General features: G+C 41.1%; 1 protein-coding gene across 1 annotated transcript in view; it reads right to left on the bottom strand.

Annotated features, from left to right (window-relative positions):
- Nucleotides 1-19086, bottom strand: part of LOC107124740 (protein diaphanous homolog 2-like) — a 220000-nt gene that overhangs the window by 156331 nt on the left and 44583 nt on the right. Inside the window, exon 2 of the mRNA XM_015428245.1 lies at nt 11528-11692. Within this exon, the coding sequence (XP_015283731.1) occupies nt 11528-11692 (165 nt within the window). The remainder of the gene's footprint in view (nt 1-11527; nt 11693-19086) is intronic.

The raw sequence follows: 19086 nt of genomic DNA, 5'->3' as shown, positions 1-19086 counted from the left end.
GCAGAAGTTTTTCCTGGGTTCCTTTTCTCCCCCCCTTTCCCTTCACTCTGCTTGGAGGTGAGGTGATGGGAGAGGAGGGGGGGAAGGAATGGATCTCAGGTGCTTCTGCCTGTCAGAGAGGCTGGCATGCTGGCCCCTCTGTCAGGCAGAAGAAGCCCTGAATTCCCTTTCTCCCCCCCCTTTCCCTTCGCCCCGCTTGTAGGTAAGGCAAAGGGAAGTTCTTTTCTGCTCAAAATAAGCCCTGATTATTATTAACAACTGGCTCTTTTCCATCGAGCGACATGGGCGACAGAGAGCTGGAACTTAGTAGTTGTCTAGACATCTGAATGCACAATTGTAGCGATGAATTGTATAATGAACAGCACATTATGATTTTATATTTTATATTCCTATTAAGTATTGTATTGTTTTATAATGTATTATTGTTTTGTTGGCAATTGTTGTCATCGCTGTAAGTTGCCTTCAGCCTGCTCACAGGGAGGGCGGGGTAGAAACCACATTAAGTAATACATTATTATTATTATTATTATTAAGTTTTCTGAATCGCCCAACCCCGCAAGCAGGCTCTGGGCAATTTATAGCATTGAAACAGATAAAATACAACCAGTACAATAAAATTATTACAGTGCACTAATAAACAATCAATCCAGAAGGCTATTGTACCAATCTTCCACTACTAATATTGAGTACTGCTGGAGTCCATATCCATCCATTTTATCAGGGCTAGCACAGAATTATTATGTATGCCCTCCTGAAATGAAATAAAGGGTTGCACAGCAGAAACCTTTAGAACTGCCCTTAGTATATTTCCCAGCAAAGACTTAACCTGACCATAAACATTCTAAAACTTCTCCACAGTGGTTCAGAGCAACCATCACAATGCATTTTGCTTAAATGCGGCATGGTGATTTTGCTCTGAGAGTTCGTTCATACTTGTCCTTCACAAAAGGACAAGGCAAAGAAATTCACATTCAAGGCAGAGGAAGTGGACAAAGCCATGCAGAGAACAAGGACTTGACATCTGCAGGAACAGACCAAGGATACAGGAGATTCCCCACAGAAGAGAAGTGACTTTAGGAATAACAATGAAAGCTTGCAGGAAGCTCCAAGTAGAATGCAGTGAGATAAACAAACTAAAGAAGGTTCATACCATAAGGTCAGTACAAAATTCTAGGTTACTACATTTTGAAGTAGAGAAGTCATGGATCAGTATTTTGTGATGCTGCATTATAACTCAAGCAATCATGCTGATGAAAGAAAGAAAGAAAGAAAGAAAGAAAGAAAGATTAACACGTTAGCATTCTATTTTTCAGTCATGCAAACAACCCAACTTCATCCCTACACAATAACCCTACAGCAAATCTTCCATATGTTGACTGACTTGCAGTCAATGCCTGTTGACATAAAACAGCAGCCCAGTTTTTGAACATGTTTCACAGAAGCCCATCTGTCTGTACTGCCAATGGATTAACTAGCTATTTCTGCTTAAGTGTTTACTGCATACCAGACTCTGGGGTGCAAAGTGACTTTTTGTTTCCTAATCACATTCCAATGAAACACAGGATTATAAGTCTGGTCAACAAAAGCAAAATTAACAATGGGGCATTCTCTGATTGGATGCATTTGACTTAGTACAGCAACACAAATGACACCATGTTCTGAAGAACAGCATTCTTTTTCAACATATGCGCCACCACCTGAGGACAACTCAGGGCACCAGCCTGTGGTAATAAAATCTGAGCAAGAGACATAATTAGCTGTTTGGTGCTTAGCTGAGAAATGGATATGAGAAACAGCAATTTAAAGACAAGACTGCAAAGCAATAAGAAGGAGGGGGGAGCCATGAAAACAAAAAAATCAGGTTCAGAGAAGAGTGTGCCCTTTTCCAAAGCAGCAAGTCTTTCTGTCCTGAAGGAAGGAAGCCAGTTTGATGGTATACTAATCAATACCTGTAGTAGCTCACAAAGCAACTGGAAAAGGTCAAAGCCTCTACCATCCGCACAGCTTTCTTTATAACATCCCTTTTTTTCTTGATGCTTACAGATAATGTGATAATAACTTATTTATAGGGAACATTTTGCTGGAAAATCATATGTGAAGAGGACCTGCAAGACCCAAAGGGATTTTTCTCGTTTTGAAGTAACTGATAATGCTTTGATCAAAGGAACAGAAGTTAGTTTTTCTTCTAACATTGATTGTTCAGGATACATTTTTAAAAGAAACAAACTATAAGCTCTTTCATTCATCATAATTTTTTGAAAACTTAGAACATTCCACTGGGAAAGAAGTCAGATTTTTGACACATTTTATTTTTAGCCAAGCGGGCGCCGGCTGCATACAGAGGATTGCCTATTTAGCTAACCTTTACCAGTTCTAGAAGCCCACATTTCATTAAGACTAATGTTTAAACTGACATACTATTGTTAGGACTGTTCTTGTTACTGCAACATACATTTTTTTTTAATTAGAAACGGCAATTAGAGAAGTAAAGCAGGCATTTCTTTGAGACCTTAAGTCATCAAACCTTGCTGAAAATAGCAAGTGATAAAGAATAGTCCCACACCCAAAAATAGCACTATAATTAAATATTGTTTTATGTTTACTTAGAAAATTGACTTCACACATCTATAAGGGAAAGAACATCTACATCGATCTAGCCCTGTACTGTTACTATAATTTGATTTCAAAGTAATTTTGTGTTTGCGGCTGGTCACAGAAACAGAAAAGGAGTATGTCGTGACATGAAGTATAAATAATTTTGTCTATCATACCTTAATTTTATTTATTTCTCACTTGGACTCAAGGTGGATTACAACACAGTGAGTCGACATAAGCAACAGGATGAGACATTCAGTGAACAATGCAATTGGAGTTAGGGTTTTAGAACCGATGTGGGGGAGGAGGAGGACAGAAGAAGACAGGGCAACAAGCCTGCTCACCACCTTCACCACGGATAAATGATACAAAAATTATGTAGTAGGATTCTAGGTTCAGCAAGCCGAACAAGGTAGTATAGACCACGGACCCTAATAATTTATCCAAATAACTTTGTGAAACATTTAGTAGAGTGTGACTCTACTGCGTGCATTGAAAAGCCCTTTTGAATAATTCAGTTTTGCATACTTTGCAGAATGCCAGCAGAGTGAGAGCCTTCCTGACCTTCTCAGGCAGGTCATTCCATAATGTGGGGGCCATAATGGAGAAGGCACATGTACAGGCAGCTGTTAATTTTGCCCATTTGCAGGTTATAAACCAATGGATCTCATACCAGTCATCTGGACTAATGTCTACAGAACAGAAAGTTAAAGTTACTACCTGGTTAAATGACTATAAACAATGTAGAACCCCAAAGCCTACTTGTGTAATTGAGGGCACAATTGATGGAGAAAGAGTAATGAAACCCTGATCTGGCCAAGAGACTGTTAACTCTCAGCAGAAATGGGCAAATGATTGATTCTATAAGGTTCTTCCACTTCAGTTCATTCAATTTAGAAATAAAATGATGAAAATCAAACATAAAAGTTTCACATCAACACTCTCATGGTGTTACTCTTCTAGCAGATAAACAGTTTAAGCAGGTGTTGATGCTTAGGCACTTTTAGATATGTGAAATGGTACAGTTCTCACCACTCAATTCTTATTTTAGCTGCAATAACAATGTATTCTGATATTACCTGCCAGCAATTACACCTTCTAATTTTCTGGTATCTAAATTAATTCATATAAAAACAAGAATTTTGTGATCCCCCCAATATATATGGTGATTCACTATTTCTTCATGCCATTTTTATACATTATCAAAAAGGTAAAACATAAATGATTAGGGTTACATTCTCCGAGAGATTTCACAACCTACACCCAGGAATAATAAAACATTAAATATCCCGGATTTAATTAAATCTAGTGAAAGGTGAAGTACAGTATAATCAGAACACCGTCCCCTTGCTATGTGCTTTTTTGAGATATGCAAGGGAAATTTCAGGTTTGGGAGGTTTGCAAATGATTCCTATACGTTCTTCCCTAGAAGATCTATGCAGGCATTATTAACTTCTCTATCATGATGCATGTTCTAAATTTCAGGTGTCTTTAAGATTTCACAAGATGACATGTGAAATATCATTATAAAGTATAGTATGTGGAACAACTGCCACTGGGAGAAGCAGAAAGGGGTAGCACAATTAATACCTAATTAAAGGTGATTTAAGGCATATTTAATCTGTTGACTTTTGAACTGTACCTCACCTGCAACATCTGACCAAACTACAGATGGGTATCAACGCAGCTAGCATTATATTACAAAACTGTACCTAATTAAGAAGGGAAAATTGCCTCACTTCATCAAAACATAAAGAAGGGTTGGGAATAGAAATGAACTATCAACAATATAGTTGGAGCATTAGAACACTGGGTCATCCCATTCACTTTAAAGGAGGAAATATATCAACACACAAAAATTAGTATACATGTACTTCCTCCACTGAATAGATAAGTTTTTGCAGCTAGGGGAGCATAGTGTGGATCAAAACAACATAGACAAGATGGCTGGACTTACTAGCACAACTCCCTGGTCCGAAAGAAGCCAGGCTGAATGTCACCAGAACCAAGGCTTTCTCAGTGGCGGCCCCAACCTGGTGGAATGAGCTTCCGGAGAACATCAGGGCCCTGTGGGACCTTTTACAGTTCCGCAGGGCCTGTAAAACAGAGCTCTTCCACCAGGCTTTCAATTAGGGGCTGCCACTGATGAGTGTGCCCTGGAACATCGCCTGGTCTGAAATTTTAGAACACCCTCGGGCCTGAGATTCCGCTGGACGCTACTCCTATCGTTGGATGGGATTTGGATTACCACCATTTCTGTTGGGTTTATTGCAACTGGCGTTGTTTTAACTGGTATGGTATTTATTAATTGTTTTAACTTGGTTGTTTATGCCATTTTAATGTTGTTAGCCGCCTTGAGCCAGATATCTGGAAAGGCGGGATATAAATATAAACAATAAATAAATAAATACAAATTCTTGATTAAAAAAAAAATCAAGTTCAGTTCTCCACAGAATCAGTCTAACATCCCCATTCATCAGAATAATATTCCGAAGAGGCTCACCATGGCTACCTATACAAATCCAGCCCAAGTATACCAGGTGGTATGAGAGAAAAAACTATAGTAATACTCACAGCCCCAAAATGTGAGGCAAAATGTTCCAAGGAGATAACGGAAGCCAAATGGCAAATGGTACCTGTGTGTTGTGTGTGCGCGCGCGCGCGTGTGTTTTACCCAGAGCACAAAGAGCACTCCTAAGCCGGTCTACTCAATCAAGCTTATTGCTACTGGAATCTTCTCAGGATTGCCTGTTGATATGGCAATACAAAGGAACATATAATCAGTAACAAATGAATATTAGCAATATAGAAAGACGACTTCATCTGATCTGTAGACATCCTTACTAGCAACCCAAAATCCAATAAATATTTTTTTCCAAATGCGCTCAGCACATGGATCAAGTAGCTTTGAGTACCTTTTCTTTTAGTAACTCGATTTCAATTTGATTTTGTGCCTTTGTATAAACTCACAGAAAACAAGTATGACGCATCTTTACTGTGAATGTATTAGCGATTTCCTGTTAGAGTGGATTTGTATAATATCTTTAAAAGCTGGTCTGTTTTAACCTATTAAAATTAAAAACAGCTGTAGTTACGAATGTACAATAAAATGAATTGCAGGTAGTAAAGTTTCTCTTCTGAGAACTGTTTGCAGCCTTGGCACACAAACTGCTGATAGTTACTCAACAGATTAAGGCTTGCTGCTGGCAATAGGGATCTGCAAACAACAAACTGTATGGCAAATGGCTGAGCAGTATTGATAATTCTAGGCGATTTGAATGCTCCCTGAAGGCAAGCTTCATACTCCGGACCATATGGTTTTTCTTACCCCTTTCCACATGATGCAGTTAATTACAACAACCTACAGGCAGCCACTGGGAGAGACATCAGCAAGAACCCAATTTAGAGAGAGACAGAACCTTTCTGTCATAGATACTTTATACACATGTTTCAAGGAGCTATGAATAAACTTGCATACATATATTTTAAAAAGTATTAGTATCCATGAGCAACAGGAAATCACAATGCTTTTTGGAGCACTATTCCTACAAGCTGAACATGAACACCATCCATGTTCTGCAAAACTGAAACAGAGTTCCTGCTCATGTGGTCTCTCTTATGCACTCTAATGGGTACGACAAACCCAACATCCATGTGATATATTCAGAGTCATGGCACTGACTTCATGCACTGGTGAGAATATAAAGTCCAAACCTGAGTCAACTTACAAGTTTATCTTAAATACTTAGTGTTCTACATATAAATGCAAATTCCCTGTGGATTTTATGAGAAGTTTCTTTACAGGTTTTTGCTCTAATCATCTTTCTCTGGAGACTGATTTTGTTGTTGTTTGTTTCCTTATCTCCCCAACCACGGTTTGTTCCAGCTTCTCTTCTGTTGGAATATCCTACTGATATTTATAAAGGCTATTTGTTTACATAAATTATTATTGAAGTTTTGCCACTAGAAGGGCAAAAGTATCAGCAACTGGCCCCTGACATTTGAGGTCCTGACCTAATTAGTAAAGAAACTGTTGACCCTCTGCTGATTGCCTTATGAGGCTGTTTTATTTGAAGTGGCATTCACTCTAGCCTTTTTTGGGGCACTGCGGGTTGGGAAGCTGGTGGAAAACTCAAGAACAGATGCAGCTAACTGCCCCCTGGTGTTTAGTAACCTTTTGGATGGGAGTTTCCCTGACCATAAGGCAGACTAAGACTGATCAGTGGGCACGGGAGACTCACTTGCACTTGACCCTGCTTCCAGGGTGTGTGTGGACCACATGGGCTTTTCTGGTGATATGCCCACACAAGCCAAGCCCCTTATTCATCCACAGGGATGGCTGTTTACTCATGAGGTACCAGTTTGCTGGGGTCCTGTAAGCTGGTGTGTTCACTTTGGGCCTTCCCCCGGGAGACTTTGGGCCCCATTCTTTCCATATTGGGGCTGCAACTACAGCCTCCAGACTGGGCATACGGCCCACAAGCATCCAGGTCATTCACCCAAATCTGGTATCCAATGTTTAACATTGACTCCTTCAGTTTCAGAGGAATGATGTTCATTGATCTGGATCTGTGGACACAACATTGTACATTGGGCAAGCATTTACGTTGCCTCGTCCGGTTGGGGAAGGGACCTCGGCCTGCAGGATAAGATGGGAGTCACTTGGCTAGACGAATGAGGAATGAAGTGAGATTCCCCTCTACCTATGGTGCAGTCCCTTTTAATAAATCACGAGCCTCTGAATGTGCTGGTGATACAACTTGGTGAGAATGATTTGGGAGCCCACTCTAGCATTGGTTTGATGCACCGGGTCATAGCAGACCTGTGGACGTTGAGGGAGGAACTCCTGGCTACATCCTTTTTCTGGTCTGATTGGCTGTAATGTCACTCCTGGCAGAGGGCTCACTATCCTGACCAGGTCGACACAAGGGAAATTCTCTAGAATAAACTAAGGGCTTCTAGCATCGAGATACACCTTTTGTTTCTTATTAAGGCCCTTTACAACCAAACGTTTGGAAGAGTGAGGTGTATTCCACAAGGATATCTCACAGAGCCTATTAGAACTAACAGGCAGATCAAACAAGGTTGAATTCCTGCACCCCTCCTGTCATGATCTGGGCTGTGCAAGCAAGGCCTAGCAGGCCCAGGAAGCCTGTGTAGTAGTGGGAGGAGGCTAGGTCTACAACTTCGAGAAGCCCCAGAGAGGTTTTGGCGCCAATTTTAGCCAGTCACAGGGAAAGGGGACTTATAACAAAAGAGCTGGTACAGAAGAAGAGCTGTTCTTCCTTCCAAGAGAGCAGAGCCAGAAGGAAGGCTGCTGCAGGGAAGAGACCCTCATCCTGAGAGGAAGGGTGAGCAGACTGAGGCCCACTTGAGACAGTGAGCTAGGGACAGTAAGTTTAGACGTGTTAGGGCATTTGGTTTCTTTTCTTTTCACCCCTTACTGATATTGTTCTTGCACCTTGTTTGTTTCCCATTGGGCTGACCTCCTGTAAAAATAAACCTTTTCCTTGTTGTTTACTCTTCCTGGTCCTCACACTTATTTCGGCCATACAAGGGAGGTCTGAAGGTCTTAGGAGGGTGCACTGGGCCTTCTCAAGGGATCCTAAAACTAGAGTGGTGGCAGCATCAGGTGACATCCCACCAGAGTCATGACACCTTCCCTTTAATTTTTATATTAATGACCTGATAACATTTATCAACAAACCTGAGCATCATGCCCCAAGGCTTGGCAGCAGACATCTAGGGGTACTTCTATACGCTGTTTTACTTTCAAGGACCTCAATAGGCTTCAGGAGAACCACGGGTTCCTTTACCCAGTACCGCTGTGAGAACAAATTAGAAGCTAATTTTTCCAAACCAAAAGTAATGGTCTTTACAAAAAGTAAAACTCCAAAAATATTGCTGGCTTCTTGATATCAGTCCTACAGATCAAGTCTTTTGTTTTAAATATCTAGGGTCTTCTTCTAGGTCAACAGCTCAAGAACAATTAATAAAAATTCTGTTGTTTCTGATGTTAAAAGGAGCTCAGGCGCAACAAGGGGGGCAAAAGTGTGGTAGCAGCTCTAAGAGTGTTCAAGGCCAAATCTCTTGCCCATCTTACCTATGGAGGCCCAATTAACATTACTTGAAACATCAGGAAATTGGACAGTTTGATCTAAATTTTTGAGAACAATTTTATAAGTGCTTGATGGTGTCCCTAATGCTTGTACATGTCTGGAATCGGGTATGATAACAGTGGAGGCATGACTATGGTTAGCAGTGATTCTGTATTGGTTAAAATTAGTATTTTTTCCAAGGAAATTGTCAAGGTTAATACTTCTAGATTCCTCTGCTCCTCCATGGATAAGGGCACTGGAAAAGAAATTACCTTTTTATGGGTTTTCCAAGCAATTTCTGTGCTCCCTGAGTTATGATAAAGCCAGGGGTCGTTTCGTAGAAAAAGAGCTAGGGGAACTCATTAGCATAACTCATTAGCATATGCCACACCCCCTGACATCACCGGAAGTGTGTCATGAGGCCACACCCCCTGACATCACCGGAGGTGTGTCATAAGGCCACACCCCCTGACATCACCGGAGGTGTGTCATAAGGCCACACACCCCGCCCCCAATGGTCCTGGCCACCGCCGCCGGCCTTGCAGCTCCACTGCCGAGTCCCATGAGGGGCCCGGCGGTGGACCTGCAAGGCCGGCGGGAGTGCGAGGAAGCCCCGCGAAGGCCCTCCCTGGCCCCAGGCAGACAGGGGTGGGGAGAGGCAGGGAGGAAGCAACTTACCCTCCCTCTTCTCCTGCCTCCTCCTGGCTGAATGAGGGCCGGGAGCAGGGCAGCTGGAAGCAGGGGGCGGGGCTTCGTCATGTGCCCCGCCACCCGTACCTCACCCGGGGGAACTGCGATCCCCCCAAAATGACCTCTGGATAAAGCCAAGGCTTTGGTCAAACAGAGAGTTAATGATACTGGAAGGCAACATGATTTGGATAGAATAGAATAGGGAGAGGGAGACTTTGTCCAGAACCCACTATGAGGGCAACCCCTATGCCTTATCTTTCCCAATTATTAAATCAAGAGTATAGGAGAGTGTTCACACAAATGCGCTGTGATGCACTTCCCTCAGCTGTTCTTGAAGGAAAGTATAAAAAGATTCCCAATGAAGGAAGAATTTGCCCTTGCTGTAATGAAGGTATTGAATCACTAGATCATGTCCTGTTCGATTGCAAGGTGTATAACAAATTTTGTGAATCCCTCCCTCTGCCTATGTCATTAGCTTTAAATGGTAGACAGAGATCATGCCTTCTGAGAAGCTTTCTTTCAGATAGGAATCTCAACATTACTTACCAGGTTGCTAGATTTTGGCTGGCTTGCTGCAAGGCTTAGGAAAACTGTCATAACTCATGTAGGAAATTGTTGAAATTTTAAACTTCTTAATAGACTTTGTAGTATTCTACTATATTCTGAATGATTTTATTATGAGGTATTATTAAAATTCTATTGTGAATTTTATTATTGTTGTATTGCCCCTATTGTATTGTTTGTGATTAATGCTCTGGCCATAGATTGTGAATAAAACTTATACTATACTATACCAGGTTGACTTAGTGAGGAGGAAGGTGACCAAGAGGCTGGGCAGGACTGTGAAGGCTGTGGGTGGTGGTGGTGCTGGGGGTTTTGCTGGATTTGCCATCTGGAAATTTCACTCCAATTAGATGCCCTGTTCCCTCACCTATCTCACTGGCAAATGGATATCTGGCTGCAAGCCTACACACTTAGCTACAGCTATAGGAGCATTGGCAGGAGGGTGTCAGGAGGCCCAGCTCTTGTGACGGTATCAGCATGGGGCCGGATCCATTCTCAGGAAAGCTGGCCTGCATGCCTATTTTCATGAGTATGGGGATCCCCTTAAGGGATCTTGGCATGAGGGGTCAAGAGAAACACCCAGCCTGGGGGCACAGGCAGGGATTACCCTCATGCTCAGGTGGCAGGAGAGGGCACATCAGAGCATCCACCCTTGTGGGATCTAGTGACGTGTCATCCCAAGGTTTCCTGCGATTCCAGCCATGAGGCTGGAGTAGCCAGGTGATCATCAACTGGCAGGCGGGTCAGTTGATGAACAGGACCCGGTACCCCATGCTGTGCCAAAGCATACTACAGCTGTAACGAATGAAGTTATGGCCAATTTTATTCCACTTTCTGAAAAGAAACAACAACAACAACAACTGTGTGTTTGTGTTATTCAGATGGGGCTGTGAACAGGGTTACCAGTGGGGGTGTAGAGGAACCCCTCACCTTTGATGCCCGCCTTGCCCCTCACCGTGGTGCTGGGGCTGTAAGATCAGGCTAGCCTGGGCCACACAAGTCAGGTCATCAACCAGATACTTTATATATTTTCATCCAAACAGCCATAATCAGATAATAGAACAGAAACCTGGATAAACTCCCCTCCACAATAATCCACAATGCCTTGCACACATTTCTTCCAAGCAGATATACGTGAATGTTTCAACCACACTAATAAAAAACATATATGCACATGCATGTCTTACCTTGTAAAAATGAACACATGTATCGAACAGAATAAATCTGTAAAATGATTCTCACTGAACTCAATGGACATAAGCACAATTAATAATGTACAAAATGGTAAATTAGAGAGTCATGAAAAAAATCACTAAAGCTTCATAATGGCTCATAATGCTAAAAATAGTAGAACCAACATGTGATGACGAATACAGAATATTAAACTAAATTCAACAATCAGTTCTGATTGGTCACCTTAAGTTGTATATTAGTGACCTGTGTTCATTAGTGGCTAGCAATACATACTACAAATCAGATGATATGACATAAAAAAACAGTGTAGAAGAATTATTAAAGTCAATAAAAATATAATTTTGATTGGGGGGGGGAACAGAAGGGAAGGGATCATCTCTACTCACCAAGAACAGTGTTCTGAATGTGCTCAGATCTCCGAAGAATTCCTCAACACACACAGCCTTGGAATCAAAACAGAAGTAGTCTCCCAAACTGTCATATAACTTAATCATGTTGTTGTGCATGTTAGATAATTTTTCATATTGGTCTCTGGCGCTCTTCGCAAAGCTGTAGTCTTATAGTTAAGGAAGCTTGAATAAAACGAGTAGCAAAGCAGCGTACAGTGGAGTAAGACTGGTCAGTCACTTCAAAGCAATTCTCTACCATTCCAAAACACTCCCGGAACACAGTGCAATCCTAAACAGCGTTATACCCTTGTCAACTGAAGTCAATTGTTTTTGAAAGGTGTAACTCTGCTTCAGATTGTCCTGCCACCTGTCCACATCATGAACTTCTGAAGTTGGATCATGTCTTGTGTGCATCACAACATTTCACCATCCACAAAATCGCTGATGGCTGCTATGGAGCATTCCTTGTCTTGTGTTCTTTAGGGCTGATCTTGACTGACGTGAGAGAGGACAGAACACTGGTGCTTGAAATATAAGTCAAAATGGCCATCTCTGAATAAGGAAACCTGCACCTATGACAAAACAGATGAGCATTCATCTATGCCCAGTCCCACTCATTTGTTGTTGTTGTTTTAATTCAGCAAGCATCAGGAAAGGTGCCCGCAGATGCCATGGTGCCCATGGGCACCACATTGGGGTCCCTGATGTACAGATTATGAAAATGCAGGGCTATTTTTGGGCAGGAACGCACAGGAACGGCATTCCGGCTGGCTTCCAAGTTGGCCATGCCCAGCAGGAGCTCATTAGCATAATAGGCCACACCCAACAACAGAGACTCATTAGGACTGGCTACATTAGGGGTGTGTGGCCTAACATGCCAAGGAGTCCCTGCTACAAAAAAAGGCCCTGGGTTTTGACCACAAACAAGGTAAACAGAATAAGAAGCAAAAGGTGGGTGTGGCTGGATGAGCACACTTCTGGTAACATGGGGGTGTGGCCTAATATGCCAATGAGTTGTGCCGTCAGGGGTGTGGCCTAATATGCTAATGAGTCTCTGATGTTGGGTGTGGCCTATTATGCTAATGAGTTCCTGCTGGGCTTTATCTACCAAAAGAGCCCTGTGAAAATGCATTTCTAAGAGATCAGCAACAAGTTTTTAGAGGTGGAGTTGCGTTAGTTTCTTACAGCAAAAATAAAGAGACTTGTGGCACCTTAAAGAAAGAGCTACTGCATATGGAATTCTACACCACAATAAATCTGTTGCATCTTTAAGGAGGCACCAGAATGTTTCTGTAGTTGTCATGAAGAGACTTTGGAAAAACAACAACCAGGAACTCAGCAAGTGAGGAGCCAAGGTAAGTGAGAACTAAAATCAAACCCAGAAGCACCTTAGAGACCAACAAGACTTTTGCAGTATAAGCTTCTGAGAGTTAAGTCAGAGAAACGGGAAATTATTTAAATAGGAGTAGGAAGACCGCCGGAATAAACCCTTAGCCTCCAGAAAGTTACACGCCTAAACAATGCGCAAAGGAACAAATCTTTTTATTAACATGCAGAGGGACTGCAAATTCTTGTAATGATCCGTATAATAATCAGCCGTTCCCTTTTTGGTTTCTCTAACTATACAGCTGCAACTGAACCCGTTTGATACATTAACAAAGTTCACACTTAAAATTATTTTAAAACAGGCATTAACAAAAGTTACTAAGTCTTGTTTTCAGGTTTTAGAATGTGAAACACTAAAGTCGATTAGTCTATTAACAAGGGTCACCAAAGAGTAATTTCTATCAGCAATAAGACTAGAGATAGCTAAACGACATTGGACTATTAACTACATCTGAAAGGCCTGCATTTTCCCAGTGGCCCTTCCTGGGTTCAGTTTAAGCCGGGCTTTGGACATGTTATGCCATAACTCCAATGTACATTGCACATTCAGATAGAAGCAGCCTGACTTGTATGTTAATAGAATGCAGAATTAGACTTGTCACAATCACTGTATTACCACAGCAATTTCAGAACACAATTTGACAACTCATAACTAGATCCAACTGATTAAAATGGCATTTAGTATTACAATGGAGGAGGAGGAGCTGGTTTTATATCCCACCCTTCACTACCCAAAGGAGTCTTGGAATGGCTTACAATTGCCTTCCTTTCCTCTCCCGCAACAGACACCCTGTGAGGTAGGTGGGGCTGAGAGAGCTCTGAGAGAACTGTGTCTGACCCAAGGTCACCAAGCTGGCTTCATGTGGAGGAGTGGGGAATCAAACATGGTTCTCCAGATTAGAGTCTGCCGCTCTTAACCACTACACAAAGCTGGCTCTCCCATTTCTCTATTCAAGCACTGAAATCAGATGCACCGGGGTGGGGGGGGTGGGGTGGGGAGGCAGAATACAACTGCAGATAAGCATCTTTGTAACACCATAATGGTCCAATGCATGATCCTGAGTTGTTTCAGTACATTTTGGTTTCACAATGCAAGTAAGAAAATATAGAAGATCAAGGTACAGCAATGCCATTTGTAATGAAATGTTATTAAGAGGGGCAAATCCTATATACAAAGTCAGAATGGAAGCTGTGGACTTTCAAGAAGCAACTTGCAAAAGCAGTGATGGGGGCACAATCAAACAGCAACTGCTGTTTCAACACATGCCATTCTTCCAGTACTGTGTTAGTTCAATAATTTCTGTGCCTTCATTGTAGCGAACTAAATTAAGCATGGAACACCTAACATTGCCAACAAGTGCCACTGTTCTATTGCAGTAAGTGCACTGTACCTTTTTATTAATAAGTGGAAAAGACTGGAAATCAACCCAAGATCTACTTGACCTTCATAACTGTTTCGTTACAAATTGCATAATTATCACTTGAAGTGGAAGGAAGCAATTCTATATAAAAATTAAACTTTTAGAACAATGTGAATGCAAATAAAGGTTAACATTCTATTAAGGGCATAATTAAGCCATCCATTTCCCATTCTTTTGTTCTAAATTTAATAAAAGTTTCATTTAATTAAAAGGATGTGACCAAAAAACCCAAAACCCACCCCACACACAAAACTTAAGTTCCTTAGCAGATATAATAGCACGTTATAGTGTTGGAGGTGCTGGAAGCTAAAGCAATTTGGTTTGTTGTTCGCTGCACACCACTCTCTTTTTAGCATCAGCGGGACACACTCCTGAACACCTTCACATTGTATTCAACATTCTCTGGAAAAGAAGCCAAAGATTTATGTGTCAGAATATGATGCATCTCTCTGCATGTCCAGTGTACATATAATCACATATATACACACCCATTCTCCCATATTCTGCCAAGAAATTTAGCTGTTGTCATATTACTAATTGTAAACTTTTTAAAATTAAGTTTCATACGCTATGAACAAAAAAGTAGATTTTACAGATTTCAATGATTTTTATTTTACTTTCCAACTCTATTAACTACCATCCTTTTCTCTCTCAATTTTTTAATTGAATAAAGCATAACAACAAGTAAAGAACACATTATGCACAGCTCAGAGACTACAGACCAGTAATGAGAGGGATTTGCTGTGAACTTATCAGAAGATACCGTATGACAGAATCCCATTAATACAATATTTGACATAAAGTACCTGCCTTATCTAATTCAGACATGTTAAAAAGAACATATTTTTGAAAGAGAGGGTTAACTGGGATTACCTCTTGTTCCAGTAAATATTGTAAAACTGGGAACCGCATGACTATAAATGTGGCCTGATAATTCAGCTTATCTAAATTCTCTGTGATTTTTGCCATAACATAATGTTCCCAATTTTTTATATTAACTACCATCCTAATGAATATGGTGGCAACTCGTAAAATCAATCCTTGGGCGAGAAAGTATACCAGTGAAATAAAGGTCTAAGGTATTTTGCTTTTATTTTTAAGAACCAATAAACTGAGTATGTTTTTGTTCCTCAAACATCACATCTGGGCACATGCATATGGCAAAGTTTGTTTGAATTTTGGGAAGTCCTAATGCATTGTGATGTGGCATGGTAGTGTCTCAGTAGTACGATGTTAAAAATTCACTGGCACAATATAAGCGGCTCATATAAGCCTATGTTGTATGTGCATCTTGTCTCTCTCGTTTTACAGATACAGAAATTCATTTACAGCATATAATGATGCTGTCTCTTGACTGCTAGGACACAAATAAGCAAAGCTTCCATTATCTGTCACCTGTCAAGGAACTTTCACTTCCAAACACCATGTGCCTCCTGCATTAGTGTTTTCCCTGTGGAGGAACTGCAGGGGGTATCTTGCTTGCTCACTTCCCCCCCCCCCCAATCAGTCCTGCTTCTACCTTAAAGCTGTTGTCTGCTTATCTCGTTAAAGCACCAACAAGCAGGCGAGCAAGTTAGCGAAATGTTCTGAAAAGAGAAGATGTGTAAAAAAAAGAAAAAAAAGAATTGTGAAGGCTGAATTGAATGTTCAAGAATAAGCTATCCGAGCCACCTTTCCAAATAGGAGAAGATGGCTGGCAGCATTAATATTCACATAACACTGATTCCCAGATTGGTTTAGAATAATTAGACTTCAAACAGATTGTTCACAAACACACACATCCATAATATTACTACTGTACTGCTCCACTACTCTAAATCCACCATCCATTAATTTTAATGAGGTTGGACAGAATGTTTAATTTGTAAAGGAAGAAGTATCATTTGACATCTGTAACAACATGGGACTGCCTTATGGGTTTATTTCCTGTACAGATTACCAAGAGAATACATGTTGATGCAGTTTGAATGCTGGAGAGATTCCTCATCAAATTAGCATTACGTAATGTTTAATGTGATTGCAGGTGAGCCAGCAAATGTATTTATCATTTATTGCTGAATTTCTTCCCTGTCCCCCCAACAAAGAAAACTGAACAAAAAGAAATGTTGGCTAGGATTTCTCTCCCCAAAGTGAGCAATAAAAAAAAAAGCCACAGGAAGAACTGCTGGCTATTCAGCCTTAATCATCTCTATGATATGACCAGGATATAGTCCAATTATGTTTTTCCACTCATAGCCATTTGTATCATTCAACCCTGCACAGAGTTGCCCCAGTCTAAGACCAATGCATTTTTATTTATTTAAGTTATTTACAGTCTGCCTTTCCCAGTGATTCAGTGTGGATTACACAAAATGAGTCATTACAATCAACATGATGGGACAGTCAATAAAAGGCAATAGAATTAGGGCCATAGAATCAACCAGAAATCTATACGCAATAGGCCTAGACTAGAATAACTCTACATAGACTTCTCCAGGCGATTTCCCCAACAGTGATATTTTAATGCTGGTGAATCAAAAAACCGCTTAACAACCAATATGATATACTTACTTTTGATGAAGCAAATCGTAATTAGAGGAAATGTCAAGGAGACATAAGGTAACAGTGGACCAAACATGGCTTTTGGTATTAAACCCTCCCTCACCTTGCCACTTTCACCTCATCTACCTGCCTGTCATTTCACCAGTCTTAGAGCATTCATGGAACTATGTAAGAAGAAATGACTGCCAATAAGCAAGTTGAGAGGCAGAAGAGAATGAAACAGTGAAACAACTGTAATGAAAGAACCCTGCAGTGGGTGAGTGGATACTAACTGCCACACACACAGAACATAGCCAATAATCAACATCAGCTTTAGGCTTGATCTTCTGGTTTATGTTGTAAGAGGACCAAGTTTACAGAACAGGCAAGCAGTGAGATTTGACATTTATTTATCAAATCAATATGGTTTCCACCTTTTATCAGCTTAGATTGATGAACCAGCTGTGGTTCCTTCTGGCCAGAGGTAGCATGACCATGCTCTCCTAATATCCAAGACAGCTTTCGAAAATACATTGTATGCAGAGCTGCCTGTCAGGACAGTTATGAAACTTCAGCTGGTTCAGAGTACAGCAGCCAGGCTGTTCACTGAACAAGCATGCTAAGAACATGGTTGTGGCAAACATGCTTGCTGGGTGTGTGTGTGCCTTATTTGAACTCCTCCAGTTACACACAAGACAAGCTACTGATCAGAACTCCAGACCTTTCCTGGAAACATGTGACTCTGAGCAGATCGGCTACTTTCTGCCACCATCCTGATTTGGAGATTTTACGACAACTTGAGGAGGGCTCAGGTTACCCGCTCTTTCCTTCGGGGGGGGGGGGGGGGGGGGGTTGCTGCCTAGATGTGCAATCAATAAAAGATATATGAAAGAATTGTATTTTAGCATTTTTTTTTAATAATCCCTTTGTATTTATCAAGGAGGAGGGGGAAAACAAGAGCAAACAGTTGCCCTTACAGTTTTCAAAAGAATTTGGTTACAAGAAAACATCTCCCTGGCCTAACGAAATAAAGAGAAATTGGGCAAGGAAGTAACAATAAAATCCTTAATGCCTGCCTTGATCCGGTCCTTCGTTCGTCTATATCACCTTGATCTGAACCCTGGATCCAATTAACCAACTTACACTACCTTGTGTGAGGGGTACACTTTCCTGCCCACAACAACTACTTTGCTGAACAACTCACAAAATGTACACTGAATTCTTGGGGAAGAGGGTTCTACGCATTTCCACAAGAGATTCCCCCTTCTTCCAGACTGGTTACAGTATCCCCGCCAGAATGAGTCCAAATGCAAAAGAAGTTTTCTTGACAGCCTAGAAAGGTCACAGGGCGAGAAACTCTGGAAAACAGAGAGATAATAATGAAGCCATGGCCTCTGCGTCCACGGCTCATGACACAACAGCTGAAGACTGTTCACTGGAGAACTTTAAACTTGCCTTTGAAGACTGTAAAGGGTGTGAAAAGGACTATAACTACTTTAGGAAACCAGTGGAAGACATCCTGGTTCCTGTATCAAGTGGTAAAAGAGAAGCCAGACAATCGATACACTACAAAGCCTGTGTACAATGAAGGCATGAATGGAATACAGGGGAGGTAAGAGAGTATATCCTTCCTAGCGGGCAGCCGACCATTGTCAGCAGAGAACACAAAGAAGGAAAAAGACTAACCTGATGAAATAAATTGGCACCGACAATGAAATGGAGAGGGAAGTGACAAACAAATGGACAGCTTCCAGAGAACAGCCAACATAACTAATTAAAAGAGGACATGTGAAAGGATTCTGAACTTTCATCTTCCATTTAGGTACTTCATGATGTTCTATGGAAGCTGCTGGTTTTGAAGGTTTCTCGGTGTGCCCTGATCCCAATATGAATTAAACACATTTTGGAACAGTTGTAGGACAACATGGTGCTATTATTAAACAAGGAAAGCATCACTCTATAATACATCTCTCCAAAGGTTGTCTCCTGGCTTTGTGTAAACTATCAATTTAAATCCACAGAAGCCCTGCAAATTTTCAGCAGTTGGCTTTTGTAGCTGGAGGGAACAATGAGAGAAGAAGAAAACTCAGTGAAAAGAGCAGCTGGACACCATAATTTCTTAAACTGGAAACAACACATATAAGGAAATACTTCTATATAGAAATTCTGCTACAGCAGCAGATCTGAAAACACGTCCCTTTATAGTCAACTAACAGTTATGTTTTGTTA

Source organism: Gekko japonicus, unplaced genomic scaffold (genome assembly GCF_001447785.1).
Source record: "Gekko japonicus isolate JY-2015 unplaced genomic scaffold, Gekko_japonicus_V1.1 scaffold2004, whole genome shotgun sequence".
In the NCBI taxonomy this organism is placed as follows: domain Eukaryota; kingdom Metazoa; phylum Chordata; class Lepidosauria; order Squamata; family Gekkonidae; genus Gekko; species Gekko japonicus.
Note: the sequence above shows the minus strand (reverse complement) of the source record. Positions and strands in the feature narration are given on the sequence as shown.